Genomic DNA, 23903 nt, shown 5'->3' on the forward strand with positions numbered 1-23903 from the left:
TCATAGTTGCTAATATATGCATATTATTATTAGTAATGGATAGAAAACACTCTGAAGTTTCTAAAACTGTTTGAATTATGTCTGTGAGTATAACAGAACTCATATGGCAGGCAAAAACCTGAGAAGTTCCACTTCCTGTTTGGATTTTTCCTGTTGGAACGTTATTCAAGATGTATGTTAACAACATTCTAAAGATTGATTCAATACATCGTTTGACATGTTTCTACTGACTGTTACGGAACTTTTGGACATTTCGTCACGTTATAGTGGACGCACTTTGTGACTTTGGAATTGTTTACCAAACGCGCTAACCAAAGTAGCTAATTGGACATAAATAACGGACATTATCGAACAAATCAAGCATTTATTGTGGAKCTGGGATTCCTAGGACTGCATTCTGATGAAGTTCATCAAAGGTAAGGAAACATTTATCATGTATTTTCTGGTTTCTGTTGACTCCAACATGGTGGCTAATTTTACTATTGTTCTGAGCTCCGTCTCAGATTATTGCATGGTTTGCTTTTTCTGTAATTATTTTTAAAAATCTGACACAGCGGTTGCATTAAGGAGAGGTATATCTATAATTCCATGTGTATAACTTGTATTATCATCTACATTTATGATGAGTATTTCTGTTGAAACGATGTGGCTATGCACTATCACTGGATGTTTTTGGAACTAGTGAATGTAACGCGCCAATGTAAACTCAGATTTTTTTTATATAAATATGAACTTTATCAAACAAAACATGCATGTATTGTGTAACATGAAGTCCTATGAGTGTCATCTGATGAAGATCATGAAAGTTTAGTGATTCATTTTAGCTATATTTCTGCTTTTTGTGACTGCTATCTTTCGCTGGAAAAATGGCTGTGCTTATTGTGGTTTGGTATGACCTAACATAATCGTTTGTAGTGCTTTCGCTGAAAAGCATATTTGAAATCGGACACTTTGGTGGGATTAACAACAAGATTACCTTTAAAATGGTATAAGACACATGTATGTCTGAGGAATTTTAATTTTAATTTTAATTTGGCGCCCTGCACTTTCACTGGCTGTTGTCATATCATCCCGTAAGTGGGATTGCAGCCATAATTTAACATCCTGGGTATGTCTCACTTAATACCCTTGGGGTATGGATACCCTGAGAACAAGGTTCAGGGAAGATAAGACCATCGGCCCCAGCTAACGTTACTGTAGTTAGATAGCTAGCGAGTAGCGACCATAGCATATTTTCCAGCTTTAGGTAGCTAGCTAGTCAACGTGAGGAAACTAGCTACATAGCGTGCTAGCTAATACCAAAAAACGAAACAGATTGCATGGCAAGTCTTTTCTGTAGATGGTAACTAGCTAGCTAGCCTAGTTGGTACCCCCAACAAAAATGCCAACTAGCGTTAGCCAGCTATCTAGCTAGAGTTAGCTTGCAAACGCAAATGGGGGAGGAATGTTATCTAACTGTTCAAACAATAATCAGAGTAATTGATGAGTTGATTTAGTTAAATTAAATATATTTGTATGTGTTCTTGTTTTCCAGTACACTCGGGTGTGGATCCCAGACCCAGAGGATGTGTGGAGAGCTGCAGAGATCATCAAAGACTACACGGAGGGAGAGCCCATCCTGTACCTCAAACTTGAAGATGAAACGGTAATATACTACCCACTGGATCAGACCACAGTTATTAGATCCATATCCTTTTTTGGATAATATAGCCTTTGCCTCAAGACTCAATATGCTTTAGTCTATTTTGCTGTGCTGTTGTACATTTAGCGTTTTACATCATGCTGTATTAAAGCAGTTAATGTGTGTGTGTGTGCCCAGACACATTCATAAACTTAAGTGCCATAAATCATTAATTGTGTTTTTTTAAGGGAAAACTGCAAACTCTGAGAGTAAAATATACAGCTATTAAATTACAGTGCACTGTGCCAAGAGTAATTTCAATACGTAAGCATATAATGAGATTTTCATATCACCTCATGTAGCAGCAGTATATTCCAGTACATACCTACTCATGATCACAATTCCTATTTAATACTCCTCGCAGGGTGGGATTGTCAGGTATGATTCATACACACCTAGATGCCGTCATATCCTTTAACATAATTCTTTATTTATTTCTCTTCTCTGTAATTCAATATGCTGTGTGGATTGTAATATTTGTAATATTCTTATGGATGGTGCTGCAATATGATTTAAACTGATAAAGGGAAAAGGGTCTTACTCTTACAACAGGTACACGTGCAAACACTTGGCTGTAATAATTTTTTGTGACATTTTTGCTTGAACATCTGTCCCAGCCATTGGAATACCGCATCGGACCCAAAGACAACGCTCTTCCCTTCCTCCGGAACCCTGATATCTTGGTGGGGGAGAATGACCTCACAGCTCTCAGCTACCTGCACGAGCCTGCTGTGCTGCACAACCTCAAAGTGCGCTTCACCGAGTCCAATCACATCTACACATACTGTGGTAAGTCTCTATACCACCTCTCTTAACAGGCAACATACGATGGGGTGAATCTACATACGATGTGGTGAATCTACAGTACCGTTCAGAAGTTTGGGGTCACTTAGAAATGCCCTTGTTTTTGAAAGAAAAGCACATTTTTTCTCCATTTAAAATAACATCAAATTGATCAGAAATACAGTGTAGACATTGTTAATGTTGTAAATGACTATTGTAGCTGGAAACGGCAGATTTTTTATGGAATATCTACAGAGGCCCATTATCAGCAACCATCACTCCTGTGTTCCAATGGCACGTTGTGTAAGCTAATCCAAGTTTATCATTTTAAAAGGCTAATTGATCATTAGAAAGCCCTCTTGCAATTATGTTAGCACAGCTGAAAACTGTTGTTCTGATTTAAAGAAGCGATAAAACTGGCCTTCTTTAGACTAGTTGAGTATCTGGAGCATCAGCATACTTTCTCCTGAAACTCGTCAATCTATTCTTGAAATTAAGGCTATTTCATGCGAGAAATTGCCAAGAAACTGAAGATCTCGTACAACGCTGTGTACTACTCCCTTCGCAGAACAGCGGAAACTGGCTCTAACCAGAATAGAAAGAGGAGTGGGAGGCCCCGGTGCACAACTAAGCAAGAGGACAAGTACATTAGTGTCTAATTTGAGAAACAGACGCCTCAAGTCCTCAACTGGCAGCTTCATTAAATAGTACCCGCAAAACACCAGTCTCAACATCAACAGTGAAGAGGCGACTCCGGGATGCTGGCCTTCTAGGCAGAGTTGCAAAGAAAAAGCCATATCTCAGACTGGCCAATAAAAATCAAATATTAAGATGGGCAAAAGAACACAGACACTGGACAGAGGAAGATTGGGAAAAAAGGTGTTATGGACAGACGAATCTAAGTTTGAGGTGTTCAGATCACAAAGAAGAACATTCGTGAGACGCAGAAAAAAATTAAAAGATGCTGGAGGGGAGCTTGACGCCATCTGTCAAGCATGGTGGAGGCAATGTGACGGTCTGGGGGTGCTTTGGTGGTGGTAAAGTGGGAGATTTGTACAGGGTAAAAGGGTTCTTGGAAAAAGGAAGGCTACCACTCCATTTTGCAGCACCATGCCATACCCTGTGGATGGTGCTTAATTGGAGCCAATTTCCTCCTACAACAAGACAATGACCCAAAGCACAGCTCCAAACTATGCAAGAACTATTTAGGGAAGAAGCAGTCAGCTGGTATTCTGTCTATAATGGAGTGGCCAGCACAGTCACCGGATCTCAACCCTATTGAGCTGTGGGAGCAGCTTGACCGTATGGTACGTAAGAAGTGCCCATCAAGCCACTCCAACTTGCGGGAGGTGCTTCAGGAAGCATGGGGAGAAATCTCTTCAGATGACCTCAACAAATTGACAACTAGAATGCCAAAGGTCTGCAAGGCTGTAATTGATGCAATTGGAGGATTCTTTGACGAAAGCAAAGTTTGAAGGACACAATTATTATTTCAATTAAAAATCATTATTTATAACCTTGTCAACGTCTTGACTATATTTCCTATTCATTTTGCAACTAATTTCATGTAAGTTTTCATGGAAAACAAGGACATTTCTAAGTGACACCCAATCTTTTGAACGGTAGTGTACATATGATGGGGTGAATCTACATATGATGGGGTGAATCGATCCAAGTCTTCAAATCTTATCTTGCTATCTATTACACTGGTTTATGCAGCGCCAACTAACATCAATTAGATTTATCCAATGTGGCCTGTGTTGCTTCTCTTCTAAAAGCCCTTGGCCTGACCTTTTGCTACAAAGTCCTCCATGTTTACTAGTGTAACTGGTCTATTATACACCATGTAGGGTTGAGGCTTTTATTGACCTTACTGGTTGACTTGTCCCAAATTTTACAAACCTGTCCTTCCAATCCCCAATCAACTAGGGTTCCATTGACTAAAGCAACCAATGATTGCTCTGTAGTCATGTGTGGAATTCATCCTAAACAAAGCAGACAAAAGGAAATGAGCAAAGACAATCTGTTGAGTATACACTGGCCATAGATATCACCACCATCTTTTATTAGGGAGATCTGTCCCCATAGTAACCCTGCCAGGGCATGCTTGGGTGAACATTCTACATTCCTCTGGCCATCTAGATGTTGTGATATGGTTTATGTAGTATTTACCTATCAAAGGTAGTAGTTAAAACGACTAAGGGTTGTTATCAATGTGTTTTTAATTACAATAGTATTTTGTTCTGTACGTACAGTATGATAGGATTAACTAAATAAGAAGATTAGTTTGTTTGTCACAGGACAAACAGAGATTAGTCTTTTTGCTTTATCCCAACCCCCGGAGACACACAAATACACACATCCACATGGATATATGAGATATATTACTAAATATAGGATTAAGTAACTACTGGTTACAGTATCACTGTTGAGTTATAGTGATTTTAGAGAGTTGAACGTTTTACTTGACTGGCTATACTGTTCTCTCTATCCTCCTTTCCCTCACTCCATCTCCCCTCCAAAGGCATTGTGCTGGTGGCCATCAACCCCTACGAGCAGCTGCAGATCTATGGAGAGGAGGTCATCAATGCCTACAGTGGGCAGAACATGGGAGACATGGACCCACACATCTTTGCTGTTGCTGAGGAGGCATACAAGCAGATGGCCAGGTGCTGTATGAGCCTCTGGGTACAGCTAATTGGTTATAACACAGGATCGGGATACTGTTACTGTATCAGACCTGGTACAGTTGCCCGTTTCATAAGCACATTTGATGTATTAGTCTGCTTTGGGAAGTAATTGATTTGTTACTGTGTGGCACATAGCTGCATATCAAGCACTTGATTAGACCCCTAATTCAATTTGCTATGTAATTTGCTAGTGTTGGTGTGGGACTGAGGGTCTAAATAAGCAGTCCAGGCAGAGACGGTGTCTTCAATGGAAGGTGTGGGTGGATAATAACAGTGCTCAGGTCCACATTAACTGTCACCCTCCTCAATACCATGTCCACATTAAGCTGTAGTCGCTGCCTACGTAAAGGCCCACTGCTATATTGTCCTGGCAACTCCAATCATGCAGAGTTGATTAGCATTGTGCAACTATAGGATTGATCCACTGTATTACTGTAGCGTTATTGCAATATCTGATATTGTCTGATGGTCAGTTACCTTTTTAACTGTAAATAACTTACAAAATTTCTCCAATGTCTTTCTCAATCCCTTCTTCCTGTAGAGATGAGAGGAACCAATCCATCATAGTAAGTGGGGAGTCAGGGGCAGGGAAGACCGTCTCTGCTAAGTACGCCATGCGGTTCTTCGCCACTGTGGGAGGGTCGGCCAACGACACCAATGTTGAGGAGAAGGTGCTGGCCTCCAGCCCCATCATGGAGGTGAGGATGGGCTGATGATCCCATACTGTAGACCAGCCCAGGCCAGCTATATGGCATATTAGTAAGGGAAATCGAGTGCAAACCGGAAGTTGTCTAAGTATATTGCTGTCCAGTCAGGTTGTTACTAGTTACCATAATAACAAGGTCATAAACCCAGACTATTTCTACAATGTCTCTTCTTAAAATGTTATTTTAAACTTAACTCTAACCTTAACCACACTGCTAACCTTATGCCTAACTCTTAAAAATAAATAATTTTTGTTTTCGAGATTTTTTACGATAATATTGCCAATTTTGACGTTGTGGCTGTGGTAACTATTGAAAATCGTCACGTTTTATGAGCGCATTTCACATTACTTTTGGGTTGTAATCCTATTATAATGCTCACATGAATGTCATGCTGAATATATGTTCATGTCATCACAAAAAAAGTATTCAAATTTAGTTGCTAGTAGAATAACGTTACAATGCAAATATTATGTGTAAAATAGTTGTTTATGTTGTTTTGGAGCTAAACCTTCCTTGCACTGCACTCCTTTCTAGCACCTTTTGCTTAGTTGTTTCGGTGGGCTGGCCCTCATTTGACCTGTAAGCAAAGTATTCCCATAGTTCGCTTCTGCAGCCAGTTTTGTCAACAAGCTGCGGGTGTGGAGGTATGATGTTTTTGTTAGAATAAGTTGTGCTGTCTGCATTTTCTCTCTGTCCTCTCACTTGGTTCTCGAAAGTGGCTCGTGCTGGGTCAGCTTCAAGCGCAATTAGCTTGGATAGCTACGGCCCCCCTGAGAAGATTCAGAAAAATGACTTGACAGACTCGATCCTCTCAATCCGTATATAACGTGAGACGCATTTGACAAAAGTACCGAAAGTAACACAAATTCTAGTACCGAACCATTTTTCATGTTCTAGTATTGAAAAAGTACAGGAGTTTTGGTATAGCGTGCAACACTATTAGGTTGGTTCTTGTTAAAACGTGATCGTGTTAACTTTCTCGGCACACAAAAAGTATAAGGAACTCCACATCTTCAGTTGTAACTTTGGAGAGTTCAGGCTACGGAAAAGTACTTGTATGGGGAATCATTTTGAAAACTGTATGTGAAGAAGCTAAGCAAGCACAGCAGGAGTCCATTACCCTCTCGTGTTCTGAATCAGCAGAAACCTTCCTAACAGCAAAGTCCCTCAGCTTGTGTGGAACGATAAGACCAGGAAAGGCTGCTAGCTAGAAAGTTCTCAGTCTGTCGTTCAGGAAGTTCAGGAGAAGGGCGGTCAGACATTTCTGTCTGATCTAGCTGACGTGAGGCTGGTAATGGACTCAGAGTGAAGAAACAGAAACAGGACTGATCTGTATGCAAGGACCGACTGGCTCAAGCCCCATCTTGGCAGGTGTCACAGCTCAGAATTAGGAGCATTACGACTGTCAAGGTATATTACAAGCAGTAAGGAGACTCTAAAGGTTTTTTTGTGTGGTATGAATTACAATATGAGAGGATAGAAATATATATTTTACAGTGGTTATGATTTTCCTTTGATCTCTTTTGAAGATTTTCTTTTGAAACTCTCACACTTTTTCCCGCTCCGTTCTTCTCTTTAAAGGCTATTGGAAATGCGAAAACCACTCGCAACGACAACAGCAGTCGTTTTGGGAAGTACATCCAGATTGGTTTTGACAGGAGTTATCACATCATAGGAGCCAACATGCGCACGTATCTGCTGGAGAAGTCAAGGGTAGTCTTTCAGGTACGTGTAACTCCATGTTGTTCAGTCTGGGAAGAAATTAGTTTCACTCTGTATTACTACTGCAAGTCCATGCTTCCTTCACATTTACTTTCCTTAGTTTAAATAAGCATTTGATTAAGCCCTAACTTGACACATTTTTCCAGGCCTCGTTAACTCTTTATCAATAATATATTCTGAGTGAATGAAAGACTTGGGTAGTTTTGTTAGATCAGGAGTTCCCCCGGGCTGTAATTTAATCTTGTAGCTCTATTCATTTTTTTTTTTTAAGTACTTTGATAAATTCATAATGATATTTGATTATGAAAATATGATTTTCCTGTGTATTATATATATTTCCACAGGTTGAAATAATACTGTGAAATTGTGAAAATTCTGATAATGTCCTTTTATTGGAAGAGCTGTTGGAAAAGACTGAAATTGCAGCTTGTTTTGCAAGGATGATGTTTTGGACTCCCTGGTGACATCACCAGGTGGAATAATTTAATAGACCAATAACAAAGTGATTTTGCCCTCCTTTCTGCCAATAACAGCTAGTTTTTTAGGTTATATGTCTCTCCCATTAGATTCCTCCAATTAGGACCCTCGCTCAGACCACTCCCAGACAGTTGTAGCAACATTTTTGCTTGAGAAATTGCTTTTTTGACAATTTAATTGAAAACAATCACAGTAAAGTATTTACTTGTTGCCCAGAAATTATTTAATATTGAGGTAAAAATGGCTGCATTGGTCCTTTAAGTGATGTAATATCTGTAGTATATTTCTGCTTTTTAGGCTGAGGATGAGAGGAATTACCACATCTTCTACCAGCTGTGTGCCTCGGCTAGCTTGCCAGAGTTCAAAGACCTAGCCTTGAGTAAGTGTCACAGATTAATTCAATATTCCACTATCTATCTGTTTCATAAGCAATTTATTCTCTTTATGTCATGTTTACTAGAGGCAATTATTTCTCATACTAAAGGATTCAGAGAATAATGGAATGCCTATCATGCCTGTCAAGGCCTCCTAATAAGAACACTGGTCTTATACATTAATGTATATCGCTACTTAACGGCTGCTTTCAGCCAGTGCAGAGGACTTCATCTTCACATCACAAGGAGAGAACATCTTCATTGAGGGGGTTAATGATGCTGAGGACTTTGAGAAGACGAGAGAAGCCTTTACGTTACTGGGTAAGTGTCTGACTGCATGGGTACGTTCTAAGCAACAACACATCTACATTAGAACAGGCGTAAAGACTGATTGGAATTTTGTTCTAATCACACAAAAGAGAAATAGAAACATGTTATTTTTCCATCTCCCGATGGAACAGCTGTTAACATGCACCTTACTCTGGTTGTTTGACAGGTGTTAACGACAGCAATCAAAGCAGCATATTCAGAATCATAGCTTCCATCCTGCATCTGGGAAACGTGGAGATCTGCTCGGAGAGAGACGGAGACTCCTGCCACATATTAGTATGTCACTATCCAGTCTTATCCATCTTAATTCTGTTTGAGTTTCTAGTTCCACATCACAATCCCAAACCATGTATCTTCTCTATACCTCATACCTAATTTGTTGATTAGATGTGTGTGTGTGTTTGTAGAAGAACGACCCTCACTTGGCGCATTTTTGCCAGTTGCTGGGGGTGGAGCTGGAGCAGATGGAGCACTGGCTATGTCACAGGAAGCTGGTTACCACGTCAGAGACCTACGTCAAGAACATGTCCCGCAAACAGGCGGCTAATGCACGCGACGCACTCGCCAAGCACATCTACGCCCACATGTTTGACTGGATTGTGGAGTACGTCAACAAGTCTCTGCACACCTCCTCCAAACAACACTCTTTCATTGGTGTTCTGGACATCTACGGGTAAGACTGTCCACCTGGGCTCCCCAAAACCTCTGAAAACAAACCTCAACAGTGGGTTGGTTTGAATTGTGAGAGAAACTTGACTGTGTGAGAACTGATTTTCTTGCCAGCGCCAGGAATGAAATCTCAGCCATGGTGAATGGTAAAGTAATCCCAGGCTTGCAGTAAATTAACACACTGTGACAGCAGGCACACAGAACAACATCATCTCAATCCCACATTCTTAATTTTGTCTCACAGTTCTGTCACACCATGTTCTTTGTACTAGGGTACGAAGAAGCTTGATATTTGATGAGTAGATTTCATAACTACTCAGTGTGTGTGTGCCCTCGAGTCTGCAGATGTGCCTCTGTGTCGACGCATATGTGTGAGCGCTCTGCGTTTCTCCAGCTAAATATCTCCATCCACTGTGTTTTAAGTGCATATTCTCATTACAGTATTCTAAGTGTATAGAACCATATTGACTGGGGGAGCTGCGCTCTTCCTCTCCTTGACCCTGTCTGACTGAAGGCCTAATTGGTTCCTTGCTGTGGGTTAGATTATTGATAAGGCTGGCTGCTGGGGCAGGGAGGGGAGAGATACTGAGCTACATTTACATTTACATTTAAGTCATTTAGCAGACGCTCTTATCCAGAGCGACTTACAAATTGGTGCATTCACCTTATGATATCCAGTGGAACAACCACTTTACAATAGTGCATCTAATTTTAGGGGGGGGGGGGGGGGGTTAAAAGGATTACTTTATCCTATCCTAGGTATTCCTTAAAGAGGTGGGGTTTCAGGTGTCTCCGGAGGTGGTGATTGACTCCCGCTGACCTGGCGTCGTGAGGGAGTTTGTTCCCATTGGGGTGCCAGAGCAGCGAACAGTTTTGATGGGCTGAGCGGGAACTGTACTTCCTCAGAGGTAGGGAGGCGAGCAGGCCAGAGGTGGATGAACGCATTGCCCTTGTTTGGGTGTAGGGCCTGATCAGAGCCTGAAGGTACGGAGGTGCCGTTCCCCTCACAGCTCCGTAGGCAAGCACCATGGTCTTGTAGCGGATGCGAGCTTCAACTGGAAGCCAGTGGAGAGAGCGGGGGAGGCGGGTGACGTGAGAGAACTTGGGAAGTTGAAACCAGACGGGCTGCGGCGTTCTGGATGAGTTGTAGGGGTTTAATGGCACAGGCAGGAGCCCAGCCAACAGCGAGTTGCAGTAATCCAGACGGGAGATGACAAGTGCCTGGATTAGGACCTGCGCCGCTTCCTGTGTGAGGCAGGGTCGTACTCTGCGAATGTTGTAGAGCATGAACCTACAGGAACGGGTCACCGCCTTGATGTTAGTTGAGACCGACAGGGTGTTGTCCAGGATCACGCCAAGGTTCTTAGCACTCTGGGAGGAGGACACAATGGAGTTGTCAACGTGATGGCGAGATCATGGAACGGGCAGTCTCCTTCCGGGGAGGAAGAGCAGCTCCGTCTTGCCGAGGTTCAGCTTGAGGTGGTGATCCGTCATCCACACTGATATGTTGCCAGACATGCAGAGATGCGATTCACCCTGGTTATCAGAGGGGGAAAGGAGAAGATTAATTTTGTGTGTCTGCTGCATAGCATGATAGGAGAGACCATGTGAGGATATGACAGAGCCAAGTGACTTGGTGTATAGCGAGAATAGGAGAGGGCCTAGAACAGAGCCCTGGGGACACCAGTGGTGAGAGCACGTGGTGCGGAGACAGATTCTCGCCACGCCACCTGGTGGAGCGACCTGTCAGGTAGGACGCAATCCAAGCGTGGGCGCGCCGGAGATGCCAGCTCGGAAGGGGTGGAGAGGGGATCTGATGGTTCACAGTATCAAAGGCAGCCGATAGGTCTAGAAGGATGAGAGCAGAGGAGAGAGAGTTAGCTTTAGCAGTGCGGAGCGCTCCGTGACACAGCAGAAGAGCAGTCTCAGTTGAATGACTAGTCTTGAAACCTGACTGATTTGGATCAAGAAGGTCATTCTGAGAGAGATAGCAGGAGAGCTGGCAGAGACGGGCACGTTCAAGAGTTTTGGAGAGAAAAGAAAGAAGGGATACTGGTCTGTAGTTGTTGACATCGGAGGATCGAGTGTAGGTTTTTTCAGAAGGGGTGCAACTCTCGCTCTCTTGAAGACGGAAGGGACGTAGCCAGCGGTCAAGGATGAGTTGATGAGCGAGGTGAGGTAAGGGAGAAGGTCTCCGGAAATGGTCTGGGAAGAGAGAGGGATAGGGTCAAGCGGGCAGGTTGTTGGGCGGCGGCCGTCACAAGACGCGAGATTTCATCTGGAGAGAGAGGGGAGAAAGAGGTCAAAGCACAGGGTAGGGCAGTGTGAGCAGAACCAGCTGTGTCGTTTGACTTAGCAAACGAGGATCGGATGTCGTCGACCTCTCTTTCAAAATGGTTGACGAAGTCATCAGCAGTGAGGGAGGAGGGGGGAGGAGGATTCAGGAGGGAGGAGAAGGTGGCAAAGAGCTTCCTAGGGTTAGAGGCAGATGCTTGGAATTTAGAGTGGTAGAAATTGGCTTTAGCAGCAGAGACAGAAGAGGAGAATGTAGAGAGGAGGGAGTGAAAGGTGCCAGGTCCGCAGGGAGGGGTTTCCTCCATTTCCGCTCGGCTCTGCCCGGAGCCCTGTTCTGTGAGCTCGCAATGAGTCGTCGAAATATTGTTAATGTTTGTGTTGGCTCTGCTGGCATGCATCCCACTTTATTTTTTTTTTTTGGCCCACCAAGATTTACATGCTAAAATCGCCACTGCTAGCCACCTACCAATTTTTTAAAGTTGCTTAAGCTAGCCAGCTAGATAAGTTCCCAATCTCCCAACCTTGTAACTAGTACAAGCCATTTAGGCTATCAATCAAGTAAGTAACTTGTCTAACCATTTTAGCTGGAATGCCTGCTGGCAAGGTTGCTAGACTTCATAAAATACTAAAATTGCTTTAATTCTTGGTTTACGGTCTATTTACCAGTGTGTCCTTTGTACTAAACTCCATAAAAGTCATAAAGGTTCTTAATCAATGTGCATTATTAATTAAATAGCAAATTAATAAGTTATGAGGGTGCTTAGATAACCTATATAGAAAAATATACATGTTTTTTACAGAATTAGGCATAATATTTACATTTACATTTAAGTCATTTAGCAGACGCTCTTATCCAGAGCGACTTACAAATTGGTGCATTCACCTTATGATATCCAGTGGAACAACCACTTTACAATAGTGCATCTAACTCTTTTAAGGGGGGGGGTTAGAAGGATTACTTTATCCTATCCTAGGTATTCCTTAAAGAGGTGGGGTTTCAGGTGTCTCCGGAAGGTGGTGATTGACTCCGCTGACCTGGCGTCGTGAGGGAGTTTGTTCCACCATTGGGGTGCCAGAGCAGCGAACTGTTTGACTGGGCTGAGCGGGAACTGTACTTCCTCAGAGGTAGGGAGGCGAGCAGGCCAGAGGTGGATGAACGCAGTGCCTTGTTTGGGTGTAGGGCTGATCAGAGCCTGAAGGTACGGAGGTGCGTTCTCACCCTGCAGGCTCCGTAAGAAAAGCCTGGTTTGTAGCGGATGCGAGCTTCAACTGGAAGCCAGTGGAGCTACAGTGGAAACCTCTCCCCAAATAAGACATTCAGCAGATACAGCAGCCTGGTCACTATTTTACATGCTTTTCACAAGCAGTGACTCAGAAGACCAGTTTTCCATGGCCTCTGTCTATTCAGCATTGTATTTTCAGCTATCACATCAGGCATACATTTACATTTACATTTTAGTCATTTAGCGGATGCTCTTATCCAGAGCGGCTTATAGGAGCAGTTAAGGTGAAGTGCCTTGCTCAAGGGCACATTGACAGATTATTCACCTCCCTACATACGTAGGATCAATAAACATCTCAGTCCTGAAGTCCTGGATTTGAATGACAACTCTAGCCTTGAATGCGTGTTGATTGTTTGGTGCAGTTTTCCTCTCGGCCCTAGATTTGAGAATCACTATATCCACAACACAGGATGACAGGAGACCAGAGACTTCTGACTCATTAATCACTTGAATGTTTTCTCTTCATCTGAACAGATTTGAGACCTTTGAAATAAACAGCTTTGAGCAGTTCTGCATCAACTACGCCAATGAGAAACTTCAGCAGCAGTTCAACCAGGTGAGTTTGAGACTATATTGTAATCTAGCTACCTACCGTTTTTACTTAGATTTTTTTTGGGGGGGGGTAGATCAGCTTTGATATTGCAGATAGATTGTAGCTTCCATAAATGTAATTGTCTGCATCATTTCCAATCCCCCATATATGTTTTTGTAAATATACAGTACCAGTTTAGACACCAGCTCTGTCAGGCGGAATGGGACAAAATTCACCCAACTTATTGTGGGACTCTTTCGGAAGGCTACCCGAAACACTTGACCCAAGTTAAACAATTTAAAGGCAATGCTCCCAAATACTAATTGAGTGTATGTACATTTCTGACCCACTGGGAATGTGATGAAAGAAATAAAAGTTTAAATAAATCATTCTCTCTACTATTATTCTGACATTTCACATTCTTAAAATAAAGTGGTGATCCTAACTGACCTAAGACAGGGAATTTTTACTTGGATTAAATGTCAGGAATTGTGAAAAACTGACTTTAAATGTATTTGGCTAAGGTGTATGTACATTTCCGACTTCAACTGTATATGTGTGTATATATGTATGTGTTTTTATATAAATATATATATATGTGTGTGTGTGTAGAGGTCGACCGATTATGATTTTTCAACGCCGATACCGATTTTTGGAGGACCAAAAAAGCCGATACCGATTAATCGCCCGATTTTTATATATATATATATATATATATATATATATATATATATATATATATATATATTTGTAATAATGACAATTACAACAATACTGAATGAACACTTACTTTAACATAATACATAAATAAAATCAATTTAGTCTCAAATAAATAATGAAACAAAGTGTTGGAGAAGAAAGTAAAAGTCCAATATGAGCCATGTAAAAAAGCTAACGTTTAGGTTCCTTGCTCAGAACATATGAAAGCTGGTGGTTCCTTTTAACATGAGTCTTCAATATTCCCAAGTAAGAAGTTTTAGGTTGTAGTTATTATGGGACTATTTCTCTCTCTACCATTTGTATTTCATATACCTTTGACTATTGGATGTTCTAATAGGTACTTTAGTATTGCCAGCCTAATCTCAGGAGTTGATAGGCTTGAAGTCATAAACAGCGCAATGCTTGAAGCACAGCGAAGAGCTGCTGGCAAATGCCGGAAAGTGCTGTTTGAATGAATGCTTACGAGCCTGCTGCTGCCTACCACCGCTCAGTCAGACTGCTATATCAAATCATAGACTTAATTATAATATAATAACACACAGAAATACGAGCCTTAGGTCATTAATATGGTCAAATCCAGAAACGATCATTTCGAAAACAAAACGTTTATTCTTTCAGTGAAATACGGAACTGTTCCGTATTTTATCTAACGGTGGCATCCTTAAGTCTAAATATTGCTGTTACATTGCACAACCTTCAATGTTATGTCATAATTATGTACAATTCTGGCAAATTAATTACTGTCTTTGTTAGCGAAGAAATGGTCTTCACACAGTTCGCAACGAGCCAGGCGACCCAAACTGCTGCATATACCCTGACTCTGTTGCACAGAACGCAAGAGAAGTGACACAATTTCCCTAGTTAAAATAAACTTACCTTGGCTCCTTGCTGCACTCACGTAACAGGTAGTCAGCCTGCCATGCAGTCTCCTTGTGGAGTGCAATGTAATCGGCCATAATCGGTGTCCAAAAATGCAGATTACCGATTTGTTATGAAAACTTGAAATCGGCCCTAATTAATCAGCCATTCCGATTAATTGGTCGACCTCTAATGTGTGTGTGTGTGTGTGTGCATATGAATGTGTTTTGTGTGGACCCCAGGAAGAGTAGCTGCTGCTTTTGCAACAGCTAATGGGGATCCTAATAAAATACCTGTGTGTATATATATATTATATATAAATATATTTTCCTTGATTATTTTCCACTAACCCTACCACTTCTCCCCTAATTGGAGTAAACTAATTAACAACACCACTTAGGCTTCTACTTCCAGGTAATACATACTATATACATTTGACGGACAATTTATTTTACAATAGTTATATTTTGTTTGTTTTTAGACCTGTTCTTCCTCAACCCTCAACCTCTCCCATCTATTTCTGATGTCCACCCAGTTTGATTTCTTTTTGACATATATTTTTAACTGTGCTGTTTTACAAAGGTTCTGAATCCATTTACATTTTACAGACACAGTATATTTTACATTAGTTATCTTGTTATTATTCCCACCCTTCAACTCCATTCAACCCCTCCCATCTATCTCTTAACACCATCCATATTGGATTTCTATTTGCCATATATTTTTTGTCTGTGCTGTGATATTTCACAAAAGTTCTGAACCTTTCTATTCTCATAGCTTCTACAGATTGTAAGTTAAAGTTAAAATGTTTTGCTTAAAGTATAATTATATTATTCATCGATTTGACTATGACTTCAAATCACCCAGTAGTGCTATCTGCAGAGTTAGCTCCAGATAAATGTTGCAATTCTTCAGCCATTCCTGGACCTGTGACCAAAAACAAGCTACATATGGACAGTAACAAAATAAATGTTCTAATGACTCTGTCTACCTACCTTTTACCTTAGTTTCCAATGTTCTGTAGAGGAGACGTGAGAACTTGTCGCTGTTAACCTCATGACTCAACATGTATTTATTGAAGTGAAATAATTCATGACTTAGTCTGATAACCTGCTGTGCTTTAGCTGACTGTGTAGTTGTCTCCTCTGTGTCCTCAGCATGTGTTCAAGCTAGAGCAGGAGGAGTACATGAAGGAGCAGATCCCCTGGACGCTCATCGACTTCTATGACAACCAGCCTTGTATCGATGTCATAGAGGCCAAGCTGGGCATCCTGGACCTGCTGGATGAGGAGTGCAAGGTGGAGCACCCTGTCTTACATATATTGTCTTAGTCCTAAATCAACACTGTCTTTACTCCAGAGCTCCAGAGTACATAGTTCTTAACTTATTAGTGGGGAGGTTTATAGGGACATTTGGCCATGGGAGGAGTTATAGTGCAGGGTGCACTTAAGTACTCTCAGGTGTTGAAGTGGGGAGCAGAGCAAAGCGTACTGCTGATCCCAGCATTTTAAACCTCTTGCCTCAGTTAATGGGATTCATCCTGCTGTAATGTACACATCGTGGCCTGCTTCTGTTTCCCCTGCCTGCATCCAGATCTTTATGAGTTAAGGCCTTTGGAACAAAACAGATTACTTATTTATTTCACTCATCCTGTCTCATCCCCCAGCCCTTTGAAGTTATTGATGATAATTTGGGACAACCTCAAAATAATGAGGATTCTGAGCACAAATAACGTGGGTAGAACGTTTTGGTTTCCTCCATGGTTTTATATCATCTCTATCTCTTTCCTTCTTTTCCTCCACCCGCTGCTGCTACAGGTGCCAAAAGGGACAGATCAGAACTGGTGCCAGAAGCTGTACGATCGCCTTTCAAGCAGCGTCCATTTCCAGAAACCACGGATGTCCAACACATCTTTCATTGTCATTCACTTTGCTGATAAGGTGGGTAGACCTGTATGTATGGCTCTTCAGTTAGGTGACATTTGATGACCCCAAGGTTGTTGGTTGAGGTCATCATTGGCCTTAAACGGGCAATCTGCGATTGCTACATCCATTTTTTACTTTTAAATTCATGATATATTGGCGCAGTGGTCTAGGGCACTGCATCGCAGTGCTAGCTGCGCCACCAGAGTCTCTGGGTTCGCGCCCAGGCTCTGTCGCAGCCGGCCGCGACCGGGAGGTCCGTGGGGCGACACACAATTGGGCTAGCGTCGTCCGGGTTAGGGAGGGTTTGGCCGGTAGGGATATCCTTGTCTCATCGCGCTCCAGCGACTCCTGTGGCGGGCCGGGCGCAGTGCGCGCTAACCAAGGGGGCCAGGTGCACGGTGTTTCCTCCAACACATTGGTGCGGCTGGCTTCCGGGTTGGAGGCGCGCTGTGTTAAGAAGCAGTGCGGCTTGGTTGGGTTGTGCTTCGGAGGACGCGTGGCTTTCGACCTTCGTCTCTCCCGAGCCCGTACGGGAGTTGTAGCGATGAGACAAGATAGTAATTACTAGCGATTGGATACCACGAAAATTGGGGAGAAAAGGGGAGAAAATTAAAAATATATATATATAAAAAATAAAAAAACATGATATATACCCATTGATTCTTGAAGAGTATAATTTATACATGCCTCATGAGCTTAGTCCAACTGTCTTACCCCATCAGAACCCAAAATAGAAGCTTGTTTATCCCTTTGTTTGTAAACAATGCAATTGTTAACACTGTATTGCGTCAAAACATGGTTAAAACTAGAACATCCAATCTCATGGATGGCCAGTCCTTGCATCCATAGCTCTGTCTATTAATCTGAGAGTGATTACATTTCTCCAGCCCCATCCTGAGTTATTTACCAAATCAGTGGCGGCGTGGCGGTTTGTTATTGTTTCAACTGCAGATTGAACCTTTAAGCAAGGTAACGTATTTAAACCAAACTGCTTCAGTGTTGGTGTGAGTATAGTGTGGGTGTGAGTACTGTATAGTGTGGGTGTGAGTACTGTATAGCGTGGGTGTGAGTACTGTATAGCGTGGGTGTGAGTACTGTATAGTGTTGGTGTAATATAGTGTTGGTGTGATTACTGTATAGTGTTGGTGTGAGTACTGTATAGTGTTGGTGTGAGTATAGTGTTGGTGTGAGTACTGTATAGTGTTGGTGTGATTACTGTATAGTGTTGGTGTAATATAGTGTTGGTGTGAGTACTGTATAGTGTTGGTGTGAGTGAGCTCAGTGTCCTCTCCACTCCTCATTATCACACAAGCTCTAATTAACTCAAAGAGCAACACTAGCTCCTACTTAGAGGAGCTAGCACTTTAAATACAGACTTCCCCAGTGAAGTGCTGCCTGTGTGTCTGATGCCAAATGTGGGTCGTGTAAATAGATGAAAGGCAGGCAGCCATAGCGTTGTCCTTTATTTAACATGGTAATTTCCATGACAAACAAGGTATATGAGAGTCCTGTTAATGTAGAGAGGATGCCCCCAGCTCTCCTCTGTTAAGATGGCGTTAAACCGATTCCCTTAGGGTGTTTCTCTTCATCTAACTCCCTCTCCAAGTGAAAACGTGTAGGACCTACATTCACTCACTGCTCTTTCTATCTCACATCTGGTATAATGAGAACAACCTGCAACCCTATCTGTGAGAAAGAGGAGAGAGCTAGGGTAAAGTGTTAGACCAGACTGGCCTGGAGGCTGGGGCTGCTGATGGACAGACAAATGGGAACGACGATAGACTCTGACTGAGAGGGATCTCCTTCCAATCAATGCCTGCACTCATTTCCCCATGTTACTCAACATCTGACTGAACACTTTCATAAACTCAGAATATGAACTAATCTGGTTCATAACTTTCTGTTCTCAGCAAATGCTTCTGTTTAAACTGCATCATACATTAAATAATTTGATATACAGCTGGTTGTTTAGTTAGTTAAGCAATTACAGTTCCTGTAAGTGGCTTGCTGAAGGGCACAACAGCAGGATTGTGTGGCTCTTTTGCGATTTGACCCAACAACTATCCAGAGTCCATAATTGAACATATGGTGCCTTCAGAAAGTATTCACACGCCTTCACTATTTCCACGTTTTGTTGTGTTACAGCCTGAATTTAATATGGATTAAATGTTGATTTTGTGTCACTGGCCTACATATAATACTCCATAATGTCAAAGTGGAATTATGTTTTTAGAAATGTTTACAAATTAATTACAATTTAAAACCTGATATTTCTTGAGTCAAAAAGTGTTCAATCCCTTTGTTATGTCAAGCCTAAATAAGTTCAGGAGTAAAAATGTGCTTCAAAAGTCACAAAATAAGTTGCATGGACTCACTCTGTGTGCAATAATAGTGTTTTCCAATGCCTCACAAAGGGGCTCTATTGGTAGATGGGTAAAAAATAAAAAAGCAGACATCGAATATCCCTTTGGGCATGGTTAAGTTATTATTTACACTTTGTATGGTATATCAACACACCCAGTCACTAACTCAGTTGCCAGAGAGTAAGGAAACTGCTCAGGGATTTCACCATGAGGCCAATGGTGACTTTAAAACAGTTACAGAGTTTAATGGCTGTGATATAAAACTGAGGATGGATCAACAACATTGTAGTTACTCCACAATACTAACCTAAATGTACAGTGTACAGAATAAAAATATTCCAAAACATGCCTCCTGTTTGCAATAAGGCACTAAAGTAAAACTGCAACAAAAAAAATGGCAAAGAAATGCCTTTTCATGTGCTGAATATGTTTGGGGCAAATCCAACACAACACATCCCTGAGTACACATTTTCAAGTATGGTGGTGGCTGCATCATGTTATGCTGCATCATGTTATGGGTATGCTTGTCATTGGCAAGGACTAGGGAGTTTTTGGGGATAAAAAGAAACGGAATAGAGCTAAGCTCAGGCACAGTCCTAGAGGAAAATCTAATTCAGTTTGCTTTTCAACAGACACTGAGAGACAAATTCACCTTTCAGCAGGAACATAACCTAAAACTTGAAAATCTATGGCAAGACTTGAAAATGGCTGTCCAGCTATTGTCAACAACCAACTTGACAGAGCTTTTTTGATGAATTAAAAAAATAATAATGTGCAAATATTGTACAATCCAGGTGATTAAAGCTCTTAGACTTACCCAGAAAAACTCACAGCTGTAATCACTGCCAGAGATTATTCTAACATCTATTGACTCAGGGGTGTGAATACTTATGTAAATGAGATATTTCTGTATTTAATTTTCAATACATTTGCAAACATTTCTAAAAACAAGTTTTCACTTTGTCATTATGGGGTATTGTGTGCAGATGGGTGAGGGGGAAAAAAGTATTTGATCAATTTTGAATTCATGCTGTAACACAACAAAATGTGAAATAAGTCAGGGGTATGAATACTTTTTGAAGGCACTGTAATTACCATAGTTGATTAAATGTTTGCTTATTTAGTTGTCAGTGTATTTAGATGTACTGTATATTTCTATAAGTGCAGTCCATTATGTCTACCTCTGTCCCTGGCAGGTTGAGTACCAGTGTGACGGGTTCCTGGAGAAGAACAGAGACACTGTCTACGAGGAACAGATTAACATTCTGAAGGCCAGCAAGGTGAGAGAGAATAATATCATTAAGCCACGAGCACAATTTCACAGCCATAATAATACTCCTGCTTATTTCCTATATCATATAGTGGACACCTCTCACACTAAACACACTGCCCACTTAACTGGAGAAAGATGTCTATTTTTAAGCTTTACCTGATTTAACATCCAACCCTTTGGCTTTTACTGCATTTATGGACTTCTTTCTTAGAAAAGCAGCGCTGTAAAGCTTTTACCAAATGAGTTTACTGCTTAAAGAGGCTTCAGTTTTGGGACAGAGTGAAACTATGCAAAAAAGTTACATGATTTAGAAAGTGTCAAGTTGAAAGCGTTTCACAGGTTCCTATTCTGGGAAGTATAGCTCCTATCAGATAGAGTTGTTGTTTAAAGCCAGGCTGACAACTTGTCAACACTTCACATGAATCCTACAGTTTTAAATCCTGCTTTACATTCTAATTTGAAATACATTAATGTTAATTAAGCAGTCATATCAACATTCTACTATATTGCAGATGAACTGTCACAATCACAACACACATAGACACACACACACTCTTTCTGGAGGTCCTCTGACTCCTGCCTCTCCAAGCCAAACTCAAACTGCTGGATTGGAACGTAACTTCAGCACATGTTCTCTGCATGACCTTTGCGATATAAACCAAGTGTGCATTGGCTTTCTCAGTCATTTGAGTTCAGTTAATTTCAGTTAACTTTCACAATCCCACTGCCACTCACTCTCTTTGGGACAAATACCAACTTTAGTTCCCTTCATCTGGTTTGTTTGTATTCTGCCCTTTCACTTTCTTCCATCTTGACTTCCTCTCTCCTAATGTCCTCTCCTCAGCATTACTAATGAAACAGCCATTAAGAGCATGTAAATGAGAGGGAATATTGAGAGGCAAGGAGAGATTTCATATTTCATGTTCTGTCTAAAAGCATCTTGTCAGTGGAAGCAAATCAATTTTCTATCAGAAAGACACCAAGCTCTGTTGAACAGCACGGAGGAGTATCAGAAGGACTGAATAGAACAAATACATTTTAGATGCAGTCAAGGTTTGCTAAACAAAAGCAGTGATGAAGACATAATAGGTCCAGCCCTGGTGAGGGCAGTCTCAATATTGTAAAATATCCTGTACTGCATTTCTGTCTCTATACCTGTCATTTCAGTTATCTTTCTTGTGTGAGTTTTGCACCATAGTTGTCTCTGAGGCCCTAGCTCATTAAACCCTCATATCTAGCTGAGGATGACAGTGACAGAGAAACCTGTCAACAGAGTGGAGCCTTAGAGGACTCGTGAGGGTCATGAAACTTCCTCCAGCTGATAATACTTTCCACAGTGGACCATTACTGTAATATCTCACAGCCTGACAGCCCTGCTAACTCAAGCCCCAAGCCTGAGGAGAAGGATGGAGCAAGGAATCTCCACAAATCTTCATAGAAGGACCATAAATACAATCCAGCTTACAGAGAGCTTCTTTTTTTACAAAGCTATGAAGGAAACATTGTCCTGAAGAACGTTAATGTTCATGTCAGAATGAAACACTCTTGGCAAGTTTGGCAGAGAGGAGTATGAGAGAATAGTTATCAGTATGTTTGGTGGGACTGGATTGTATCATTAGTCTCCTCACACCAGCCGTATCTGTGACAGGAATATGAATGTGCCAGTATCAGTATTCCCTCTGCATACACCTCTATCTGTCATGATCAGATGTGATGCTGCTGCTTGATTGGTCCCCTTCACTGGTTCTGCTGAGGAGATGTGATTACAGAATGGTCCTTATTGAACACTGAACGCTGGTTTATTGACGTTCCGTCCAGCCATGCTCTTCACTACTGTAGTCTCATCAGTGTTCTTGTCACACCCTGACCATAGTTTGCTTTGTATGTTTTATGTTTTGGTTGGTCAGGGTGTGATCTGTGTGGGCATTCTATGTTGTATGTCTGGTTTGTCTATTTCTGTGTTTGGCCTGATATGGTTCTCAATCAGAGGCAGGTGTTTTGCGTTGTCTCTGATTGGGAACCATATTTAGGTAGCCTGTTTTGTATTGTGGGTTGTGGGTTATTGTCTATGRCAGGTGRCTGTGTCTGCACTGTTTATTTATAGCTTCACGTTCGTTTGTTGTTTTTGTATAGTTTGTCTAGTGTTCTTCGTCTTCGTTCATTAAATTAAGTATGTATTCAAACCACGCTGCGTTTTGGTCCGATCCTTACTCCTCCTCAACTAATAAAGACAGCAGCATTCCACATCTTCCTCCAACAAGTCCTCAGGGTCAACGTGCGGGCGTCCAAACCAACACCCAAAGTCCCCAACAAGGAGCACAGGAAAACCGTAGCCACCAGTTAGCACCCCTCTGACACTATGAGGCCTGAGTTCAATCAACGTGCCTTTGGGCAGGAGTCTGTCTGTGCCATTGTCATAGTGCATTTCTAAAGAGTGATTGAACCTTTCAATAGAAAGCAATGACATAACAAGTCTGTATTTTGAAAATGTTTGGGGAGTAAGAACTTCCCCATCGTAGATGTTTAACTCTGCGTTTGCGGCAATTCTCATCCCCTTCTGTGTTTGTTTACTGTAGTTCCGTAGCTCCCTGCAGCTTCTCATCCTCTGCTCCTCTGTTTGTTTACTTAGTTCCGCAGCTCCCTGCAGCTTCTCATCCCTGCTCCTCTGTTTGTTTACTGTAGTTCCGCAGCTCCCTGCAGTACTTCTCATCCTCTGCTCCTCTGTTTGTTTACTGGAGTTCCGCAGCTCCTGCAGTACTTCTCATCCTCTGCTCCTCTGTTTGTTTACTGTAGTTCCGCAGCTCCCTGCAGTACTTCTCATCCTCTGCTCCTCTGTTTGTTTACTGTAGTTCCGCAGCTCCCTGCAGTACTTCTCATCCTCTGCTCCTCTGTTTGTTTACTGTAGTTCCGCAGCTCCCTGCAGCTTCTCATCCTCTGTTCCTCTGTTTGTTTACTGTAGTCCGCAGCTCCCTGCAGTACTTCTCATCCTCTTTCCTCTGTTTGTTTACTGTAGTTCCGCAGCTCCCTGCAGTACTTCTCATCCTCTGCTCCTCTGTTTTTACTTGTAGTTCCGCAGCTCCCCGCAGTACTTCTCATCCTCTGCTCCTCTGTTTGTTTACTGTAGTTCCGCAGCTCCCTGCAGTACTTCTCATCCTCTGTCCTCTGTTTGTTTACTGTAGTTCCGCAGCTCCCTGCAGTACTTCTCATCCTCTGTTCCTCTT

General features: G+C 41.9%; 1 protein-coding gene across 1 annotated transcript in view; it reads left to right on the forward strand.

Moving 5' to 3' along the window:
- LOC111980022 (unconventional myosin-Vb) overlaps window positions 1-23903 on the forward strand; it is an 86643-nt gene that overhangs the window by 23682 nt on the left and 39058 nt on the right. The window contains exons 2-16 of the mRNA XM_070449755.1: window positions 1535-1645; window positions 2299-2470; window positions 4989-5133; window positions 5696-5852; window positions 7443-7586; window positions 8358-8439; window positions 8648-8755; window positions 8931-9040; window positions 9172-9437; window positions 13486-13567; window positions 16279-16419; window positions 16939-17061; window positions 20606-20689; window positions 22590-22599; window positions 22854-23011. Of these exons, the coding sequence (XP_070305856.1) occupies window positions 1535-1645; window positions 2299-2470; window positions 4989-5133; window positions 5696-5852; window positions 7443-7586; window positions 8358-8439; window positions 8648-8755; window positions 8931-9040; window positions 9172-9437; window positions 13486-13567; window positions 16279-16419; window positions 16939-17061; window positions 20606-20689; window positions 22590-22599; window positions 22854-23011 (1893 nt within the window). The remainder of the gene's footprint in view (window positions 1-1534; window positions 1646-2298; window positions 2471-4988; window positions 5134-5695; window positions 5853-7442; window positions 7587-8357; window positions 8440-8647; window positions 8756-8930; window positions 9041-9171; window positions 9438-13485; window positions 13568-16278; window positions 16420-16938; window positions 17062-20605; window positions 20690-22589; window positions 22600-22853; window positions 23012-23903) is intronic.

This window comes from Salvelinus sp. IW2-2015, linkage group LG20, assembly GCF_002910315.2.
Source record: "Salvelinus sp. IW2-2015 linkage group LG20, ASM291031v2, whole genome shotgun sequence".
Lineage (NCBI taxonomy): Eukaryota > Metazoa > Chordata > Actinopteri > Salmoniformes > Salmonidae > Salvelinus > Salvelinus sp. IW2-2015.